Source organism: Colossoma macropomum, unplaced genomic scaffold, assembly GCF_904425465.1.
Source record: "Colossoma macropomum unplaced genomic scaffold, Colossoma_macropomum, whole genome shotgun sequence".
In the NCBI taxonomy this organism is placed as follows: Eukaryota; Metazoa; Chordata; class Actinopteri; order Characiformes; family Serrasalmidae; genus Colossoma; species Colossoma macropomum.
In genome coordinates this window covers 61,864-82,121 of record NW_023494825.1, presented here as the reverse complement: position 1 = coordinate 82,121, position 20,258 = coordinate 61,864, and the positions used below count along the sequence as shown (strand labels likewise).

The 20,258-nt window shown below is 40.8% G+C and overlaps 1 protein-coding gene across 1 annotated transcript; it reads right to left on the bottom strand.

The window, feature by feature from the left end:
• Nucleotides 1-12,479: 12,479 nt before the first annotated feature.
• On the bottom strand, nt 12,480-15,588 carry LOC118800206 (SLIT and NTRK-like protein 1). The gene has a single exon (XM_036560396.1). It carries the CDS (start codon nt 15,201-15,203, stop codon nt 13,131-13,133), a length of 2,073 nt encoding a protein of 690 aa, XP_036416289.1. The 5' UTR covers nt 15,204-15,588; the 3' UTR covers nt 12,480-13,130.
• Nucleotides 15,589-20,258: the final 4,670 nt, after the last annotated feature.

Here is a 20,258-nt window from a genome sequence, read left to right as displayed (position 1 = left end):
GCTATTTTATGCATGTAAACATAGTTTTTGTTCAAATTACAGGGAGCCAGTAAGAACTTAGCTTCCCTGAAAAAGACTTGAGCTCCCTTAAAGACAATAATGTCTGAAGTTTAGGGAGTAGCAAATCCTGAAAATGAAACTTATGCTAGATACTTTCTTCCTCTTACTCAAGTAATTATTTGGATTATTACTTTTAATTGAATAATTATTATTTTAAAGTAACAATGATGGTACTTAAGTACAGTTTTTGGTAAATCTACCCACCTTTGATCAAAGGTGCCAAAAAGTGACTAGATCTGCATTGAAAGTTGGAAAATGCTGGCCATTGGCTGATAAACAGTATTTATACAAGTATTTGAATGAATAAGCACCATGAGGAAAGGTGGTTGTACTCACAACCATCTACCAATACATCAAAATCCAAGTCCACCAATTGTCCATTGATTTTCTTGAATATGCATAGATGCGACATTGATTGGAAAAGGTATGTCGCCTCATTTAAACATATAGCTCGGACGAGTCTGAGTGTTTAGTGGTGCTTATGTTGCTATGCCAAGCTGAAGAAGCATCACTGAATGGTAGTTCACTGTGGAAATCCAGTCTGTGTTCAGTCCACCTACACGCTATACAAAGCCTCCATTCAAAATGTGGCGTAGGTAGCTGGCGTTGGACGCCACAACTGTCTCAACAGCACCTTGGTTTTCAAAAGTCTGGATGTGGGTGCGATGCACAAGAACTGACCTTTGACATTAGACTGTGACCCAATGGCTTTTTTATTCACCGTAGCATCATAAACGTTTTTGTAAAGTGCTCAGGATCCTGAATGATGTTACATAAGGTATCTTCAAGCGCCTCTGTTAATAAAACATCACTCATTATTTCAAGAAATGAAGCTAAGTCTATAAAAATTGGGACACAGCATAAAATAAGAAACAATGCAGTCCAAAAGTATTTGGACAGCGTTGGATTTTTGTTGTTTTGGCTCTGTAGTTTGGCAGGTTTAATAGGAAATGGCCAAGAGAGTCGTAACAGTCATCTGTCCAAAGAAATGGGGCCTAAACAATGTGATTCTTGACCACATACAGGTGTAAATACCTTAAAATTAAACTAACAGGCTGCACTTCACCATTGTAGTCACTTCTTCACTTGAAGTCCATTATGTTTAAGTACAAAGCCAAAACAACACAAATGTATGTACAGATTACCATATGAACCATACGAACAATATGGAAGTGCAGCATACTGTGTAATCTACTATGCATATCAGGACAGCACCAGTCAAATTTTTTGGACCCACATAATTGATTGTACATCTTTCATCACTTTGATCTAATGTTTTCATTCCTAATATTTGTTTTGAATAGAAATATAATGAAATTCAGATGGTAAGTGTGTTTAGTGCACTTAAAGTACTTTAATTATTTTTGGAAATATGATTGTAAGTTCCAAGACAGTTCAGCTATTATTACTAAGTCCAACCAAGTCAGTTCTGACTCGTGATGACTATATGGATAGTATTTCCCCACGTTCTAGCTATTCAGTGGATGCAGTGGAACAGTGGTCTCTAGACCATGTGGAAAAGACTCCAAACCATGTCATAACCGTGCATACAACAGATTCTAGATATTAAGTACATAAAGGACATAGTAAAACATCTCATCAATGGGTAATTATTTGGAATAACAAGTTGGGTCCAGGTCTGAAAATGCTGAAAATGTCTGGTACAAACACAAGTTAATAAGAAAATACTGTACTTTAAAATGAACCACTACTGAAAACCTGTATGAACTAGTCTTAGTACTTGGACCCCTGTATACACCACTATCCTGGGTTTATCTAATTGTGACCTTTACTATTTGTAAATGGGCTTCTGATCTTGGTGTTGTGTGATGAAGGTGAATTGGGGACCTCTTTCTGGTGTCCACTCTTTCTCATAAGAATGTCAGAATGAAAGTTCTTTGTAGTCAGTTGTACCTCGAACCTAATTTTCAAGGAAATTAGAATTAACAGCCAAAAGTTTTGCAGTTGTTCTTCAGAAATTTTGGCTGTAAATTCTAATTTCCTCAAATGTCATTTGGTACATCCTTTTCCTTAGTTTACTAAATCTGCACATATGATTGGACGGTCACATCACCTGACATTTTTAGACTTTGGGAAGCATAAATGCCTGAAGTGAATATTATATTGATGCATAATATAGGGAGGAGGTATTGTAGAATAATGTGATGTATGACATATTTATTCAATACTTTATAAGAAAATTTTATAGTGCTTTGTATTGTGCTAATATACTATATATAATAGCACCATACATGTATATGTATATATACTATATACACTAAATTTCATGGTACATCACATTTACGCTGGAATATAAGAGTTTGTTAGTTTTTGGCACTTTGTCCTCCAAATAATTATACAGTTAAATGATATTCTACTGTTTTTCAGTTTAACGTTAGTTTACTATGTAGAATCAGTGTAATTCAGTTAAATTGTCTGTGTCTGTATTATAATTTCACCTGTAATAGTTTTACACAGTACTGTGGAGCTAATGTAGTTCATATCTAGAACCTATTATATACACTATATTTCAGTGTAATTTGGTTAGAGTGTTTTGGAACTCACCATTATGTTTCCAAAATTAATTATCTAGCACCTCTCACCTGGATAATCCCTAGAATTTAAAGGTCTGTAAAGAAAGTGCTACCAAAAATGTTAACAATAATATATATATATATATATATATATATATATTTATATATATATATATATATGGTGGTGGGTGGAGTTCAAATAGCTCTATTGGTCAGAAGGTCAATATTTCTGATTGTGGTGATTCCATATACATTATTACACAGTTCTGATGAAGTCATTGTTATTCTAAAATAAAGAAAAACTGTAGGTGTGCCCAGACATTTGACAGCCACTGTAAGCCAGCATAGCCTTTTTAAGCTGACCTCCTGCTGACGATTCCCCACCTAGTTGGGATATAGCGTTCCCGTTCGCACCGGCGCTCGAGCCAGACAGCTCACACAAATCCATTATCCTTGTCCTTCATTCTTCACCTCTAAAGAGAGAAAAAAATCACCTGAGGTCTCGGTGAGACAGCTCTGCTCGCTTTGAGCTAAAGACTGAGCTCCTGCATGCTGGAATTGGCTCCGGATCTCGGGGACCTACGAATTAATGACTGTGACAGCCGAGGAGGAACAAAACGGTGCATCTCAATGATGCCAGAGGCGAGAAAGTCCTTGAGACAACCACCAGTGACTCAACAGGAAAGCTGGACGGGGCTGGAAAAGCAACAGATGACATATATGCATGAATTATGATGCCATGTGATGCGAGCCATATATTATAGGTCACCAGCATGGCAGGAACATTAATTCGATGTGAAAATTCTCATTTTTCTTTCATTCATCTTAGGTGAGCTCCTGCTGAGTTTTACAGCAGCTCTAATCAGATCCACTTGACTCCCCCTGTTCAGAAATCACATTGTGGCATGTAGTGCAGGGGGAGGGGTCTTAATTTTTACCCCTTATACATTTCTTGCAAACATACATCACCAGTTAGCTTCAATCAACATTAATTAGACTTGTGTTATTATGAATAGACAGTTCCAACATCTATTTATCTCCCTCTCGTTCTTAATGGTAACTATTTTCAAATGGATCTTTCTGCACAGGCCCCCAAAATATTACATTCAGCACATTAACAGTATTTGTGCACTAACATGTCATTTGTCCAGGGGTGCCCAAACTTTTGCATAACTGTATTTATGACAGTACAGTTTGAAGCATGTAGTCTAATGTAAACATTTATATTAACACTAGAGACTAGTCGGTGGAGTGGCATGCTTTGAAAGCATGGATCATGGTCTTTGGAGACCTCTGGGCACAGTCGTCTTTGGAGACCTCCACCCATTTAATAAATACGTAAAGACATGAAAAGTTACATTACACAATAGGTCAGTTTAATTTTTTAGGTACTTAATCTTCATTGCTATCAGAATAAAACCTTGTATCTCCAAAATAGTAACTTTACAGAAGGAAAGACATTCCTAACTTTTAATGGAAGTTGACAGAACAAGATTTTGCTAGTAATTTTAGATTATTTCTATTTGTCCATTCAGACACAAAGTTTAACTGGAACTTTCAAATTATAAAAAAGTAACAAATGACAACAATGGAGATTCAAGGTTTTTTTGTGACAGCGATAACATATACATCTAAAGACTTGAATGGTGATTTTTTCTCTTTTTCTTTTAAGGCATACCAAGTCATTAATACAAACAGCATCGTTAATGCAAAGCACTGCTCTTAGGAAGCACTGAAATCTACTTGAGCACTAAAGACGCCCCCTTTTGGAGAACGTTTAGCCTGCCAAAGGTGATTGAGTGAGTTACAAACCAGGTCCTTGAGGTACCTCACATCTAAAACTGGAAGAAGTCGTACTTGCATCAAAGTTGTGCTAACACCACTGTCGCACATCAGCAACACATCCTGTTTGAATATCAACAACAAAATCCCAACAACCAATAATGATATAAAATTTGAGAGACCTTGAGATTTGCCTGTATTCCATGGCTATTCATATATTTAGTGTCTATATCTGCAGTCAATTGTCCCAAGGCCTTTGGACCTTCCAGTCTGAGAGTCCCTTGGCAACCAGAGGCCCCTGAGCACTGGACCCAATGGACTAGTCAGTAATCCATCCCTGAAAGCATCGACTTGTTTGAGACATAAGTAAGTAACCAAGCAAATTACAGTTTTTTTTAATTAATTGAAAGCAAATTTCATATGCGGTGGGGGTGGGTGGCCCATTAGATCCTAGTTATACCACTCAAAAGCCTTTTTGTATAAATCAAATCATAAATAAATCAATTCCTGCACTGGAATGAAAAATACAAAATATTCATTTTCTATTTTGTCTGCTAGTAACAGAACCGAATTCCATTTGCAGCAAATGGACAAAGAAAGTCTTGAATTTGCAAAAGCACCCATGCAAATCTTGGCATAAATAATTAAGCTGACTCAGAAAGAGGCCTGAAATCCAATGCACTCAATCTGGGTCATGTGTATCTAAAGGAAGCTTTGTAATCAAAGTGTGAAAGGGGGATCGATCTAGCCTCCCAGTGCCATCTATTGATTTATTGACCTTAAGAGACCAGACTTAAGTCCCTCACCCCCAATCTGGTTTGGAGGACAGAGACGGAGGGGGGAAAAAAAGCACAAGATGATCAATAAGGCATTCAATCGGACCGGAAAGAGAACAAACGCACCTCAGAGCGGCACAGCCTCATGAATTCCCCAGTTTGTCACAGTCTGAGTCACCATTGGCCCTTCTAGACTGTGGAGAGTGTCTTTAGATCAGGGATTCGTTTTGAAAGGGGTTGCTTCAATGCCTGCTCTGACGTGAGGCACTTAGACAGTACGGCATGAAATAAAATAACAGGAGAGGGTTGGGGGTGGGGGGGTGGAGAAAAGAGGATAGAAATAATCAAATAAATGCTTCAAAGTAAGTCCTCCTGGATTCGGTGAGAGACACACACTCAAGGAAAACAACCACATCCGGAAATAGTGGCTTGCTTTGTTCCCCTCACCTTTCTTTTTAAGTCACAAAAAAACCTTGCAGTCTTGACCTTTGCAGTATAAATCGGCATTTAAGGGAAGGTACTGATGAAAGCAGCCTTCGTTATAGTCGATCGCTTCGCTAAGAGGATGTAATTCTGTTTGAAAAGGCTATTATATCAACACTTTTAGTTCTGGTGGCCAAGGAAGGGGTTCGTCTTTTTGATGTTGAGAGCATAATAACCTTGGCCTACTTGAGACAAGAACTCTGACCAGTTGTACTAATTATAAAAGCTCAGACGCAGACAGTGTCGTTCTGCTCTGGGTTGCTGCCAAGAACGCCTGGGAAAGAAAAATGAAAAGGAGGCAAAAAAGTGCCATCGTCCTCGAGACCCAAATTCTGGCACATAGTCCAGGAGTTTTGCTGCCTTCATATGCTGTCAGTGTTATCCTAAGTACAAGTTGCACATTAACATCCCTTGAAGTCTTAAAACTTCGTGAACAATTTTGAGCCCTGATTTTCCTTGATTTGGTTACTGACCTTTGCCAGTTTATTGTGGTAGAGGAAAGAAGGGTTTCAGTGGTCAATCGTAGATAATCCTTTATTTTTCTGTACAAAGTAATGACTTAAACCATCTGTAACCAAATTATGTACATTTTTACAATGGAGGAAAATGTTAAGAAGATACCAAAAGACATCAGGCTAGCTTACATGCTAAAGTTTACTAAGCCTAGCTAACCCCCAATGTTTTCTACCACTTACTTCATATTACTTCATAATTCAGCCTTTGCAAGCAGGACCACATGAAGGCAGCTTTAGATTTAGAGCAGTGGTCACCAGCCCTGCTCCTGGAGATCTACCTTCCCGAAGAGTTCACTTCCAACCCTGATTGAACACAAGTGACCCAGATATTCAGTACATCAGGTATTTTAGATTTGGCTTGAAGCTGAATTCTGCAGGAAGGTTGATCTCCAGGAGCAGGGTTGATTTAGAGTGTTTATACCAACACATTATGGCCAGAATATTGGCTCTGAGGTCAGGGACAGGAGGTGTAAAGGTCCCTCAGACCAGTTCAGGGATAGATCAGTACAGGAGTCTTAAAACAAAGCCAATTAGAAAACCAGTGAGAGGCACCGGGTGATCAGAACAGTGCCGCAGTAGAGCTTTGGTCTAGCTCCTTTTTGGATTTGCTGGGATTATAGTTTATTGATGTGAGGAATATGACACGGCCAGAGGGATCATCTGATAATCTGCCTCATTTGGCCGATCATTGGCCCTTGATTACCCTGCTCAGAGAGCAACGTGCAGGCTGTTACTTTACAACAAGACAACCTTAACAAGGATGTTCCAGCTTGATAGAGTTATGGGAAAATCGGATTGAATGCGTCCGAAAGAAGGACAGTATTGTGAATTTGCAGGAGATCATTATAATCAATCTATCAAATAGTGCAGCATTAGATCCAAAAAATAAAGCCAGCTTGGAATGCAACCAGCAGGCTGAGCCAAAGATTTACTTCAGAGCTGTCCCTGCTCAAACACTCCTACTAAACCTTGACATTTTTGCAGAGTTGAATCGCGTTTGAGCAGGGAAATCATTAAACTGTGCTCCAGGACCGGAGCTCAAGGACCAGAACTGGACACTTTACAGCCAGGTCACCTCAAACTATTCTGGCCTCTAGAATAGATAGAATTAGCATAGAGCAGAGTGTCAAGCTGCAGTCCTTGCGGGCCAGTATGCTGCCTCATTAAACACACCTGATTCAGCTCATCAGCTAAATACCAAAGTCTTCATGGACTGAATTCAGAACATTAGATGAGGGTAAACGCTGAACTCTGCAGTACTTTGGCCCAGATGGTCCCCAGTTTGACATGTCTGGCCTAGAGATTGAATACCTTAATAAATAACCAAGAGTTTATTATTTTCATCATATTTTTCATCATCATAATTCAAATGACCTCCGATACTATTCAAAAGTTCGGAATCACTGTTTTCAATAATGTAACACCAGATTGTAACACCAATTGTTTGAACAAATTATTGAAATTTTCAGGGAACCAAAAGTTGTTCTTCTCTGTCATCACTCTAAAGAAACTTATTTGACCCATTTACTTTTTATACTTCATAAATTATTATCTAATGAGCTGTAAAATGCCTTAGAAAGATGCAGAACATGAGTCCTTAAATTCTGACAAAATTATTATTCAAAATAAAAAACTAATAAAATTAATACCCAGAATGAAGAAGTAAAAAATATTATCCAGAATGAAGTTCTGATTAAGTGTACATCCAGAATGAGGTTATAATAAAATTAATTAAAAAAATGATACCTAGAATGACGTCAAATTACTATTCAGAGAGCTTTGTTTTTCAAAAGTGACCAAATCTGGAGGCGGATAACAAGAAATGGCTATGAATATATAATTTCTATGAATTATTCATAATTTGAAGATCTCTTTGTTACATAAATAATTGAATAAAGCTTCTAAAAATACCTTTTGGTGTCACGTTTATAGTACTGGAGTACACACTCCATATAAGCTGTTGTTGAATACCTGTAACAGTTATTAATGACAGTGATTCCAAACTTGAACAGCTGAGTGATCCAATAGTGTCAAACAGCATTTAATCTGTTTAATCCAGATCCTCCACACAAACCCCAATCCCTGCTGATAATCTGAGCTCTACGTGATGACAGCACTTCCTCTCCACCTTTTACCTCGTATCCCTTGACAACACTTCAACCCAGAGCGTCCCCGTTTTGACGGCGCATTCATACTCATCATGCAAACGAGCGAATCAGGTGAAGCACCTGCTTCCCTTTTCACTCCGCACTTCTGAGTGATGCGTGAAATCAGCACATCTGTGCCCAAAGCAAACAACAGTAAACATGCTGCCTGTACACGGCATCAGATGCCCGAACAAGGGTGGCACACTTAACTCATAAACATGCTGCATATGAGGAATATTATGCCTCCAGATTTAATTCGCTCTTTCCCCTCTCGTACTCCAAATGTAGTCGAAGATCAGCCAAGACATGTCTGAAGTTTGTTTCTTCTGTTTTGCACTGGAGATATGAGGCTAATGTAGCTAACAAGTAATGGAAGCTTATGTCCACCAATTAGCATGATGCTATCTGCAAGATATCATCGCTATTGATGGACAAAAGTGCACTGCCACTACTGTGTTTAGCTATGCTAATGTACTTTAGTCCATGTTTATAGATATCGGTGAATCATACAGAGTCAGAAACCACATCATCAAGTCTATTAGAGATCATTTGACCATTGATTTCTCAAAGGTTGGCCATAAATAAATGGTTAAGAAGTAGACAGTTTTCCAGAATTGCAGAAATATTTACACATAAAAACATCTATTGAATAAATTGAATAAATATCTATTGTACATGGCACATTTTACTCATATTGTTTGGTTGATAGTTGTTGTACAGTTGTGTGCAAAAGTTTGCCAAAATTTTGCCTCCATCATAAATGGACTCTCCACCATTTCATGTTATAGTTTTTTAGAGGCATTAAACTCTCTAAGCGTGTGGTTCCTATCACCAAATAGAAATATTTTTACTTCTTTTTATATTATTATTATATTTTTTAATCTCAGCCCTTACCACCATCCCCAACTGTGGGGGACTACTTTATATTTTAATACTGTTCAATATTTTATGCATGCATATATACAACTATATACAGTCGTATGCAAAAGTTTTGCCGCCGCTGGTCAAGTTTCAATGTTATTGTTGATTTTCTAAGTGAAAATAAGTCAACACATCCTGTCCTCTACAGCACACTTCAATGCACAGTTACTGCTTGTTTGAGTTTAACATATTAGGAGAAAAATAAAACATAATGTATCAAATATGGCAAAACTTTTTCACAGATCACACTTTATGTTTAATCCCTCCAATATATCAAATTCTGCAAATAAGCAGTGATTTTGCACTTCTCTGTAGAAGATTTGGTAAATTATTTTCACTTCACAGAAAATGAACAGCAACATGAAAATTTGACCAGGGGCGGCAAAACCTTTGCATACAACTGTATATAGATGTATGTATGCATGCATAACATGTTAAACAATATTAAAATATAAAGTAATCCCCCACAGCTGGGGATGGTGGTTTGTAAATAATAATAAAATAAAGATAAAAAATATATATTCACAGTAGAGGTGATAGGAACCAGACGTCTAGAGAGTTAACGCCTCTAAAAACTACGACTGGTAGTGGTGGTGAGCACCCTGCCTGATATTTATATATACCATGTACTTTTAAATCCGTTTATGGTGGAGAGATACATGCAGGGCATTTTGAGGCAAAATTGTTCTTATTATTTATTATTAACTTATTGTTTCAGATTTTCCATTATTTTTCCATCATATGAATATTATATTGCATATAAAACTCAGAAGACGTGTAGGTTCACTGGTTTTGTATAGTAGATAAAAGGGCTATATTTGGGTTGTAGACATGGCGACCCCTGGTTCCTATCAACAATATAATGTTAATAACGCAACATATGCTTTGATTTCTTGTAAGCTACATTAGCATAGCTCCAGTGCAAAAGCTAAAGAAGACACCAAACGTCTTGGCTGATCTGTGGTAAAGGATAAGCGGTGTACACTTAACGTTTTGCGGTGTTTTTTCATTCGTATCTCCAGTAGGCTTCTTTTAGCTGCAGACTTCATGCCATATGTCATTGGGTTTTTTTCAGGGTTGGGGTTACAAATTCATCTCCGTCGCTTTGACCTATCCAGACAGATTCCATCAGGTTACCTTGCCCCGACGTGATCTTTAGCATTTGTGAGCGGGACGACTCTATATCCTACGAACAGCGCTTGGGGGCAATGCTGCTTTCTTTCTTTCCATCTTTGCCCTCATACAGAACAACACCGCAATGAATACACGTTTTGTTTCTTTAAAAGCCAGATGTTATTCTTTCATAACCATAACTTGGCTGATTGTGACATTTTTTTCTTTTAAAAAGCAAATAATACATAGATACAACAGAGATAACGTCTTTTGGTTCACTCTCTTAACAGTGTTGTAATGAAAATAGCCCCAGTGTAGACATTACTCAACCTCAACCACACTTTATTTAACCAAACAGTAAGCAGGTGGAACGTAGCAAAAAAGCAAAGAAATCCAACTCGTTTGGAGACAGTTTTTTGGGAGGAAATAAAATGCAACAAATAATAGATGAGCCAGAATGTCTTGCTGTATTCCAGAGTGGAGAGAAGGTAAGTATCCTTCCACGTGTGACGAGAGAGAGATAGAAAGAGAAAGAAAGAGAGAGAGAAAAAGAGAGACGAACAGATGCCCTGGAATGATAAACAGCTACAACTGTACTGAAACTGTACCAGGTCCAGAAGTGTGGCTGCAGGGGAAGGGATTGAGTTTGCGGCTGCGATATTCTGCTAGATGGCTATTTGACCACCCTCACCCACTTCACAGTACTGAGATAGAGGCCTCGTCTCACCCCAGACATGTTTGTTCGCTAATAACAAACCACTACGCTGTGTTTTCATACGCTGGTTACATGTCACTGTGATCAAAAGGTCGTTCGTCTTAAAAACAGATCACAATAACGAAAACATGACTTACAAGGCAGCTTTGTTTACGTCTACTGGTGTGGAACCATTGAAGCCTTGCTAATTTTTTACAGGCATGACCCCCTACATGGGTCAGTTTATGTTCTTGGCCTGTTTTTGTTTATAAAACAAGAAAACAATGTTGAAAGAAACCTTAGCGGTGGCTCGTCGAAGCATCTATTTTTGTGTGAAATGATATTTTGCAACTAAAGTTCTTGGTACTGTCTGAGATTCTTGTCTTTGCCCAATGTAGAAACGCACAGGCCTGTTAAGTTGGATCTTGTGAGTGGTGTTTGGTGGGTTTTCAAAGAAGTTGCCCTATTTGGCTTTGATCTTAGAGCAGTTTTGTTATTCTTTCATAACGACTAGGGTCAAAAGAACCTGACCCCAGATCAGATCAAAGGACAACTTCTACCTGAAGCTGCTCAAATGCACCAAGGAGCTTTGACTCTCGGCTTTATTGGGTTGAGATGCAACAGTGACATCTAGAGGCAGCCTCTGCCTCGAGAAAGTAAACCTATGCCTGTACAGTGGCCACCGAGCCGTCCGTGTAGTGGATATATTTACACTGCTTGCTTCACAGTAGAGGACATGTCAGGTACAAAAAGAAGAAAAAATGCCATTTCCCTTTCTCCTATTTGGATGAAATAAATGGCTTTACGAAAGCTCACGATAATTAAAAGTGAATAATAATAACAATAATATTAATACTAATAGGCTTTTTGTGAAGGAATTTCCCTAAAAAAAGATATTTTTCACCAACCGAAACATTGACATCCCAACATGTTGCATTTGAAAATGAAATAATAATAACAAAATAGAAAATAAATTTGAAAAAATATGCCATCAGAAACCTTCCAAGACTCTCTTTGCATTGTTGTTCATGCAGAGTTTGTCTTTAAACACGTACAAGATCACCAACCGTTTCAGCTACATTGTACATTTTGCAGTATAAGCGCCGACATGACGTTAACTGGTCATGCTTATATCTGCATCCCCGAAGGTCTGAACGTCAGCAATTGGCACACTGCATTGTAACACAATAATACATTCATAAAGGAGATGACTGTGCAGGATTCTCTGGAGAATCCGCACTAAATAATATAAATAATTCTGATATCAACAGTTGAATGATAGAACAGAAAGAAGCCTACATGCATTCTGTCTCTTTCCCCCTCGAAACAGAAATGAAACGACAAATACAAATCCTAATCGCGTTTTCCACAAAAAATAGAGAAATGGCACTTTTAATATATTCATATAGAGTTTATATTTTTTTTATATTTATATATTTATATATATATATTTATACTGATATCATGAAAGAAGGGTTGAGTTGGCATCTTTGTAACTATGGTATGGTTCCCAGTGTGAGTCGAAACCATGCGAATCATGCAGATATGTTACAGTTCCTTATGTACATTACATTCATGCACATTGCACTCGTGCACCATTTTTCCAGGTCCCCTGGTACTTCAGTTTTCAGTCTGAATGCGGCAGAGAGAGACAGAGAGAGAGAGAGGAAAGGATGGAGGGAGGGAAGAAAGGAAGGAGGCAGGGAGGGAGGGAAGGAGGGTGCCCTGTACATATTTTACAATATTGGTTCCATAGCAGTGGCTCATAAACACTGTAGTCAACTGAAGTGAATAAAAATAGGCCATATTTCCCAAACAGAGGCGAGCGGCGAAAGGACGCCCCTTTTTCTCGTCCTTCTTCTCCCATCGTCACGCAGCAGCAGTGCACATTGCCTATTTTACAATATTGGTTCCATAGCACTGGCTCATAAACACCATAGTCAAGTGAAGTGAATAAAAAATAGGCTATTTCCCAATAGAAGCAAGTGAGAAAGTGAGCTCGTCCCTTTTCTCCCTTGTCACACAGCAGCAGTGCACGTTGCTTTTTTGCAACGGGTTTTTATTTTGCGCATTTTTATCCCTGCGCACTTTTCCCCCCAAAGGCTTCACTTGTCAGAAAGCGAGTGGGCACCGCAGTCGTAAGGCCGGTGGGGTCCATCTGCATGGTAAGCCCCGCCATGCCAGTAAGACGAATCGCACACAGTCTGCAGAGAGTTGATTTCGGAGGCGGAAGAGTTGCCTTCCCGGCGTTTGGACCTGCGGCGGTTGCGCAAGACAAACACCAGCATTCCCACCACAGTGAAGGCGGATGTGACGAAGACCAACAAAAGGCCCGGCACCAGAACAGAGATGGACACTCGGCTGGGTTCCAGGTAGGATCCCGAGCGGGTTCCCCCATCCCCGGATGCCAAAGAGCCATTCCTTGATGGTGCAGTGCCGGACGGAGGCTGATCAAAAAGCTGCGGGCACATGAGGTCATCCCTGATCCTCCGGAAATCCCTCTTCCAGAACTCTTCCGGAGACTCGCACTTGAGATCGCTGACGATGACGTCTGAGGCCAGCCGGTCGGCCCAACGTTTGAATGGCACAATGTTGCATGAGCAATCCCAAGGGTTCCCATGCAAATCGATCTGGATGACGGAGACCAGCTGGTCCAAAACACCCACCACAGGAAGATAGGTGAAGTAGTTGTTATGCAGGCTGATCTTGGACAGGGAAACTCCCAGAAAGGTGTCCACGGGCAGCGACTTCAGCAAGTTATTGTTGAGGAACAGCACACGCAAGTTGGGCATGGGGCTGAAAGCGCCTGCCACTATCAGCTGGATGTCGTTGTACTCCAAACTGAGATATTCCAAGTTCTGAAGGCCCACAAACATATCCGCCATAAGGGTATCCAAGTAGTTCTTGTCCATGTAGAGCCACCGCAACTCACTCAGGTACTGAAACGTGCCATTCTCAATCACTTTGATGTTGTTGCCCCCCAGGTCGAGCAAATTCAGGCTTGTGAAGCCCCTGAACTGCAACCTTCTGACTGTGTGGATATTGTTGTCACGCAGGTTGAGCTCATGAGCACCAATGGGTTTGGGCTTTAGGCTGGAAACGCTCTCTATCTTTTTGCCTTCACAGTTTACACCAAGTCCCTGCCTTGTGCCAATCAGCTTGCAGACACATGGCTGTGGGCAAGCACCAGTGGCATTGTTGTTGGAAGGCAGAACTATGTCGCGCTCTCCAGCAGTGCTTGTAGGCGCTTTCAGCTGCCAGTTCTCTCGTGCTTTGGGTCGTTCGCGGCCTGGGCGCACCTCAGTAACCAATAATGTGGGTGGAGGTCCCAAATCTGAGGCTTCACGTTGCGTGGGTGGAGCAGCCAAGCTCGAATCGGCGCCATCCTTTGATGGGCACAGCTCAGATTGCGCTGTTTCATTTAAGTCACTGCCCTGGAGCCTTGCAGGGGCCTCACAAACCACCCGGCCAATGAGAGCCCGCTGTGGGATGTTTTCAAGCCACTCCTTCAAAGAAACCAGGTCACAGTTGCAGTCCCATGGATTGTCCTCCAATAAAACCTCGACTATTCCCGGTATCTGTTCTAGCACCCCTTCGTAAGGCAACGTTTTTATCCGGTTACCCCGTAGGTCGAGGTGGGTGATGGGTACGTGTTGAAACACGTTGATTGGGAGCGCACTGATGAGGTTGTCATTCAGGATCAAAACCTCGAGCTTGCTCAGGTCCCTGAACACAGAAGGGTCAATGTCTCTAAGCAGGTTAAAGTCAGCCTGAAGGTACTCCAGATCGTCCAGGCCGAGGAACGTGCTCTTCCTGAAAGAGCGTATCTTGTTGTTGTTGATGTGCAGCCGCTTGACGAGCTGCAGCCCGAGGAAAGCGCCGGGCACGATGTCGTGCAAGCCGTTGTTCTCCAGATGCAGGCTGACGGCATTGTAGAAGTTGGCAAACTCATTTGGGAAGAGTCTGGACAAGGAGTTCCCATGCAGCAGGAGGTGATAAAACTGCGAGCTTGGGCCAGTCAAATGCTGCAGGTTCGTGAAGCCCCGTTTCTCGCAGTCAATATGCAGGTCGCCCTCTACAGCGTTGCAGGAGCAGATCTGCTCCTTGCACACGTCCCTCGTAACGTTTCTAGTAGCCACGCAAAGAGCCGCCTTCAGCAAGACGATCCAAAGCAGCATTTTTGTCAACACCAGCAAATCATCCCCGGATCCAAAGCCGTGAACGCGAATCAGTGGGATGCGTTTCGCTTCTCCGGAGCGAAATAAGAACAACACACGCTCGCACACATGCACATGCACACGCGCACTCTCGCACAGGCACGCATCACCAGGCGAAAGAAAGGAGACGGCAGTTCGTGGTGGTCACATCCATGCCAGCCTGACTCGGCGATGTCCGTTCCGGACTTGCCTCACACAATCTGTCTGATCATCTCGCCATCGTCAGGCTCTTTCCTGCTCTCGACACATGATAAAAGGCAGCATCTCCGTATTATCATTTGCCTCTTTCTTTTGTTGCTGTCTATTATAAGCTCATCAAATCGCTCACTGACCTTGCACGGCACAAATCCGCAGTTTTTTTTTGTTTTTTTTTGTTCTTTTTTTGTTTTGCTTTGTTTTCAGTTAGTCATCATCACTGGTAGCTGTCCGCGGTGCTGAAACGCAGCGGGCGCTGTCCTTTTCTTGCGTGGTGCTGAAATCCACAGCCCCGCGGTCTCAGCTCTGATCGCAGTCCATGGCCAGAGAAAAGAGACGGAGCAAAAAAGCGAGATCGCTGAAGAGACAGACAGATAGAGGAGCAGAGGAAAAGAGAGAGAGAGAGAGAGAGAGAGAGAGAAGGGAGAGGAGGAATGAGAATTAATCCGCAACCCTTACATGTTCCGGCTTCTTTTTGGGCATTAGAGAGAGAGATCCGGCTCGGTGCTCGCTGGTGGATCTGACACCCTCTGCTGAGCTGCAGTGGCAAAAATCCATCGAGTTGGACGAGGGGGGGAGAAAAGGGGGGGGAAAGATGGAGAAAGAATCAATCAATCCTCAGAGGTCGCGAGTAAGAAAAAGCAGAAAGTGGCGAAGGAAAGCGCGTCAGTCCACATTGCGATGCTGCTCTGCCTCGTTGGTGGATTCTGGAGTGCGGAGTTCGTGTTCAGAGTCTTTTATCTCGGCGATGTTTCCCCCGCAAAAAAACAGGTCCGAGGTTGTTCTGTAAGTCCCCGTCCTTTCCGTCCGCGCTCGCGGTTGAGCTCGGGGGGCTTTTAGCGTCGAAGGCAGCGCTGGATTTCTGTTCTTTTCCAGAAGAAAGCGAGAGCACTGCGCCTGCCTGGGCGTACAGGTGTTGATCTGACTGTCTCTCTCCCGCTCTCTCTCTCTCTCTCGCCCTCTCTCTCTCTCTCGTGAGTGAGTGAGTGTGTGTATGTGAGGGTGTGTGTCCGTGTGTGTGTATGTGAGGAGGGGGGAGCTGCAGCTGAATGCGGTAAAATAATTAAACTCCTCGACGTGCGGCAGGACGCAGCAGCAGAAAGGCGGCAGAATCGCCCCCGTCTTCACGGATTAACGCGTCGCTGGACGCGGATAAAGCCGAACCCCGAGAACAGGCGCCGCAGTTCGGCGGAATTACGATCCGAATCGCCGGACCGGCCTCCACAGAGTCGCCTCTGCGCGGACACGCGTCCACTCGCAGTATCTGATGGGGGGTGGGGGTTTGGGGGAGAAGCCCCGCCGCGCGCTGTTTATTACATTATCGCTGATCAATAGATCGCCGTGGTTTGTTTATTCTCGAAGTGGGGGGTGTGTGGGGGGGTGTATGGAGGGGTTATCTTCTTCTTCATCCGAATCTCGCGGCTTTGTTCTTCAGCCCCGCGCTTCTCCACACTCGTGTCCAGTGTCGTTTTCTTCTTTCTCCGCTGGCTCTGCTGAATGTGGAGATGAGGAAGGAGGACGCAGGAACTCCAGCGCTGAAACCAGCTGAATAAAACTCAATCAATCACTTTAATCAGGCGATAGAGGAAAGGAGGGGGAAGGGGAGGGGGGGGGAGGGGGGGCTGATAGAGACAGAGAGGCAATACAGTCACGATGTGGGGAAATAAAATAAAATAAATAAATAAATAAATAAATAAATAAATAAGGTGTGATGACAACATATGCTTCAGTTTAAGTGACCTAAATTATAGAAAAGTGGATGAGTGATATGGGTGTATATATATATATATATATAATATATATATATATATATACAGAGAACATTTTACAACACAATCACTGTTTATTTACTTAATTTAAAACATCATAAAGCAATTAAAGCATTAGATGTGGCCTGTACAAAAGTTATGTTTTTGGCACATTTATACTTTTTTTGTTTCGTTTTTTAATATTTAAACAAAAATCAACAAATTAATAGAAAATGTGTAAAATTCCACACAAACTCCCACATTTAAAGTTACTTCCCAGCAAATTACTTACTTTACTTAGAAAATATACAAAACATGTAATTTGACCAGGGGTGTTCAAACTTTTGCATATGGTTGTAATATATGTTACAGAGAGACAGACAGAAATGCAGACAGACAGCATTTAATACATATAATACAGGTGGAAATCTCTAGAGAGGTACATTTGTGTAGAGGGTTTAATGTGGATTAATACAGTTCCAATAAAATAACTATTGAACTATGAAAAATATTCAAATATTCAAAAAGCCCAAATGTCAGAGCAGAATTTCTACTTATTTTCTGAGTTTAATGTATTGGGAATATATATATATATATATATATATATATATATATATATATATATATATATAATGTGCCATGATTTAACATAGCACATTGTATATTTTATTTCCCCGTCCTTTAGTTAATTTCCACAGTGGATTTGACTAATAAAGGATCACCTTATGCTATCTTATCTTATCTTGTCTTATCTTATCTTATTTTATCTTATCTTATTTTGTCTTATCTTGTCTTATCTTGTCTTAAATTCAGTCAATAAACAGTGGTTGTGTATTACAGTGTTCAGCAGTGTGTCTCTGTTCAGGATGTGTTCACTTATTTACACTCAGATAACAACATAGAATTTAAGCAGGGGGTCTAAAACTTTTGCACACCGCTGTAAGCACACTTTGTAGATTTAGAGTTACTGACTATATCTTACCTGTTCATCACTCGTCTACCTCATTCATCATTGGTCAGTTTCTGAATATATCAGCTGGTTAAACTGATGGCCTATAAAAAGGTGTCTCATTACCAAGGTGCCACACAAGGAACATCACATGATGGGTAGAACCAGTGAGCTCTCTCAAGACCGTCGCAACCTTAGTGTTGCAAAACATACTGATGGCATTGGTTACAGAAGAATTTTCTAAACTACTGAAGGTTCCAGTGAGCACTGTTGGGGCCATAATCTGGAAGTGGAAAGAACATCATTTCACCATAAACCAGCCATGACCAGACGCTCCCCACAAGATTTCAGACAGAGGAGTGAAAAGAATTATCAGACGAGTTGTCCAAGAGCCAAGCACCACTTGTGCAGAGCTACAGAAAGACCTGGAATCAGCAGGTACAGTTGTTTCAAAGAAAACAATAAGTAGTGGATTATTAAATAAATTTCAGTAAGCGTGTTTAATAGTTTTTCCCTGTGTCATTTCTCATTATTACACATAATTTATGGACCTCTATGGTTTGATTTCTTTGCACGTGTGGATTGGATGTGTTGTTACCGACATCTGGTGAGAATTTCATGTCAATAGCACCTTTAGAAATATATTTACTTAGAAAATTGATGATGTTTTCAATACTTATTTCACCCACTGTAGCTGAGAATGATCCACCACCCAAGTAATGTCTGGACAACAGAGGCACTTTAGAACTGAAACTGACCAATGACAAAGGAGGAAGTGGAGTGATAAACAGACGAGATGCACACCTGGTCAAATTCCATGTTTTGTTGATTTTCTAAATGGAAATTAATCTGTTAACACATGAACTACAGATGGACCACAGTCTGCAACTGTACACCTACAGACTGGAGCTGTGAGGTGGGTGTTTCTAATAAAGTGGCCAGTGAGTCAAAGTACAAAGTGGGTGTTTCTAATAAAGTGGCCAGTAAGTATGAGTACATCTAGATAATGTACAGGTCTTGTGTGAAAGTATGTTTTCTGTATTGCTATAACATCTTATTAAAAACTCTTGAACAACAGATAGACCTTCTGGCTTCTGGCCATCAAAGACTTTAATGAAATATTGAACAAATAAACTGGGTTATAAAAGCAGCGCTGCTCATTATCCATGAAGTGAAAGGACGCAGTGACTCCTGCCGTGTTGTTTAGAATGAGTAGGTGAGGACAAAACCACATCTACTGTATACAAACATTCAGTTTAAATAGGCCAACAGAATGAAGGTCATTTAATTTATACTCAAAACACATATTATATATAAGTTATTCAAAACAAGGAATACATATTTAAAAATCACATACAGAACAACTACAGCTAGTATCAGCTGTGTGAGTGTTCAGTCTGTGAGTCACTCTTTACCTTTATTGCAGCCTCCTTTCTTTTCAGGAGACTCACTTTCAGTTTCTCAAAGAATCTGCAGACACACCTCCACAGTTCAGTCTTAGAAGTTGGTTTAGCACTTTCTGTTTCCAGGTAAACTCAAACACTGAATGATGTTTAAACCTTATTCAGAGAACACCATTAGCAGCTCCTTCAGTGAGTGGAAGTACAAGGTAGGTGTTTCTAATAAAGTGGCCAGTGAGCAGAAGTACAAGGTAGGTGTTTCTAATAAAGCGGCCAGTGAGCAGAAGTACAAGGTAGGTGTTTCTAATAAAGTGGCCAGTTAGTGGAAGTACAAGGTAGGTGTTTCTAATAAAGTGGCCAGTGAGTGGAAGTACAAGGTAGGGGTTTCTAATAAAGTGGCCAGTGAGCGGAAGTACAAGGTAGGGGTTTCTAATAAAGTGGCCAGTGAGCGGAAGTACAAGGTAGGGGTTTCTTCTGGCTTGTAATATCATTTCACTGTATCCCACCATTTTAAACATCTTCATAATTCAGTCATTCAGAGTGGTTTGGTGTGAAATGGTTCAGATGTCTTTACAGTGGTGGTGATAGGAACCAGGGGTCGCCATGACTACAACACAAATATAGACATTTTATTTACTATCCAGAACCACCAGTGAACCTACACGAGTCTTCTGAGTTTATATGGAATGTTGATGATGGAAAATAGTGGAAAATCTGAAATAAT

What these genes read in the sequence shown, in the direction of transcription:
- LOC118800206 (XM_036560396.1), bottom strand. Translation starts at nt 15,203, where the DNA reads ATGCTGCTTTGGATCGTCTTGCTGAAGGCGGCTCTTTGCGTGGCTACT.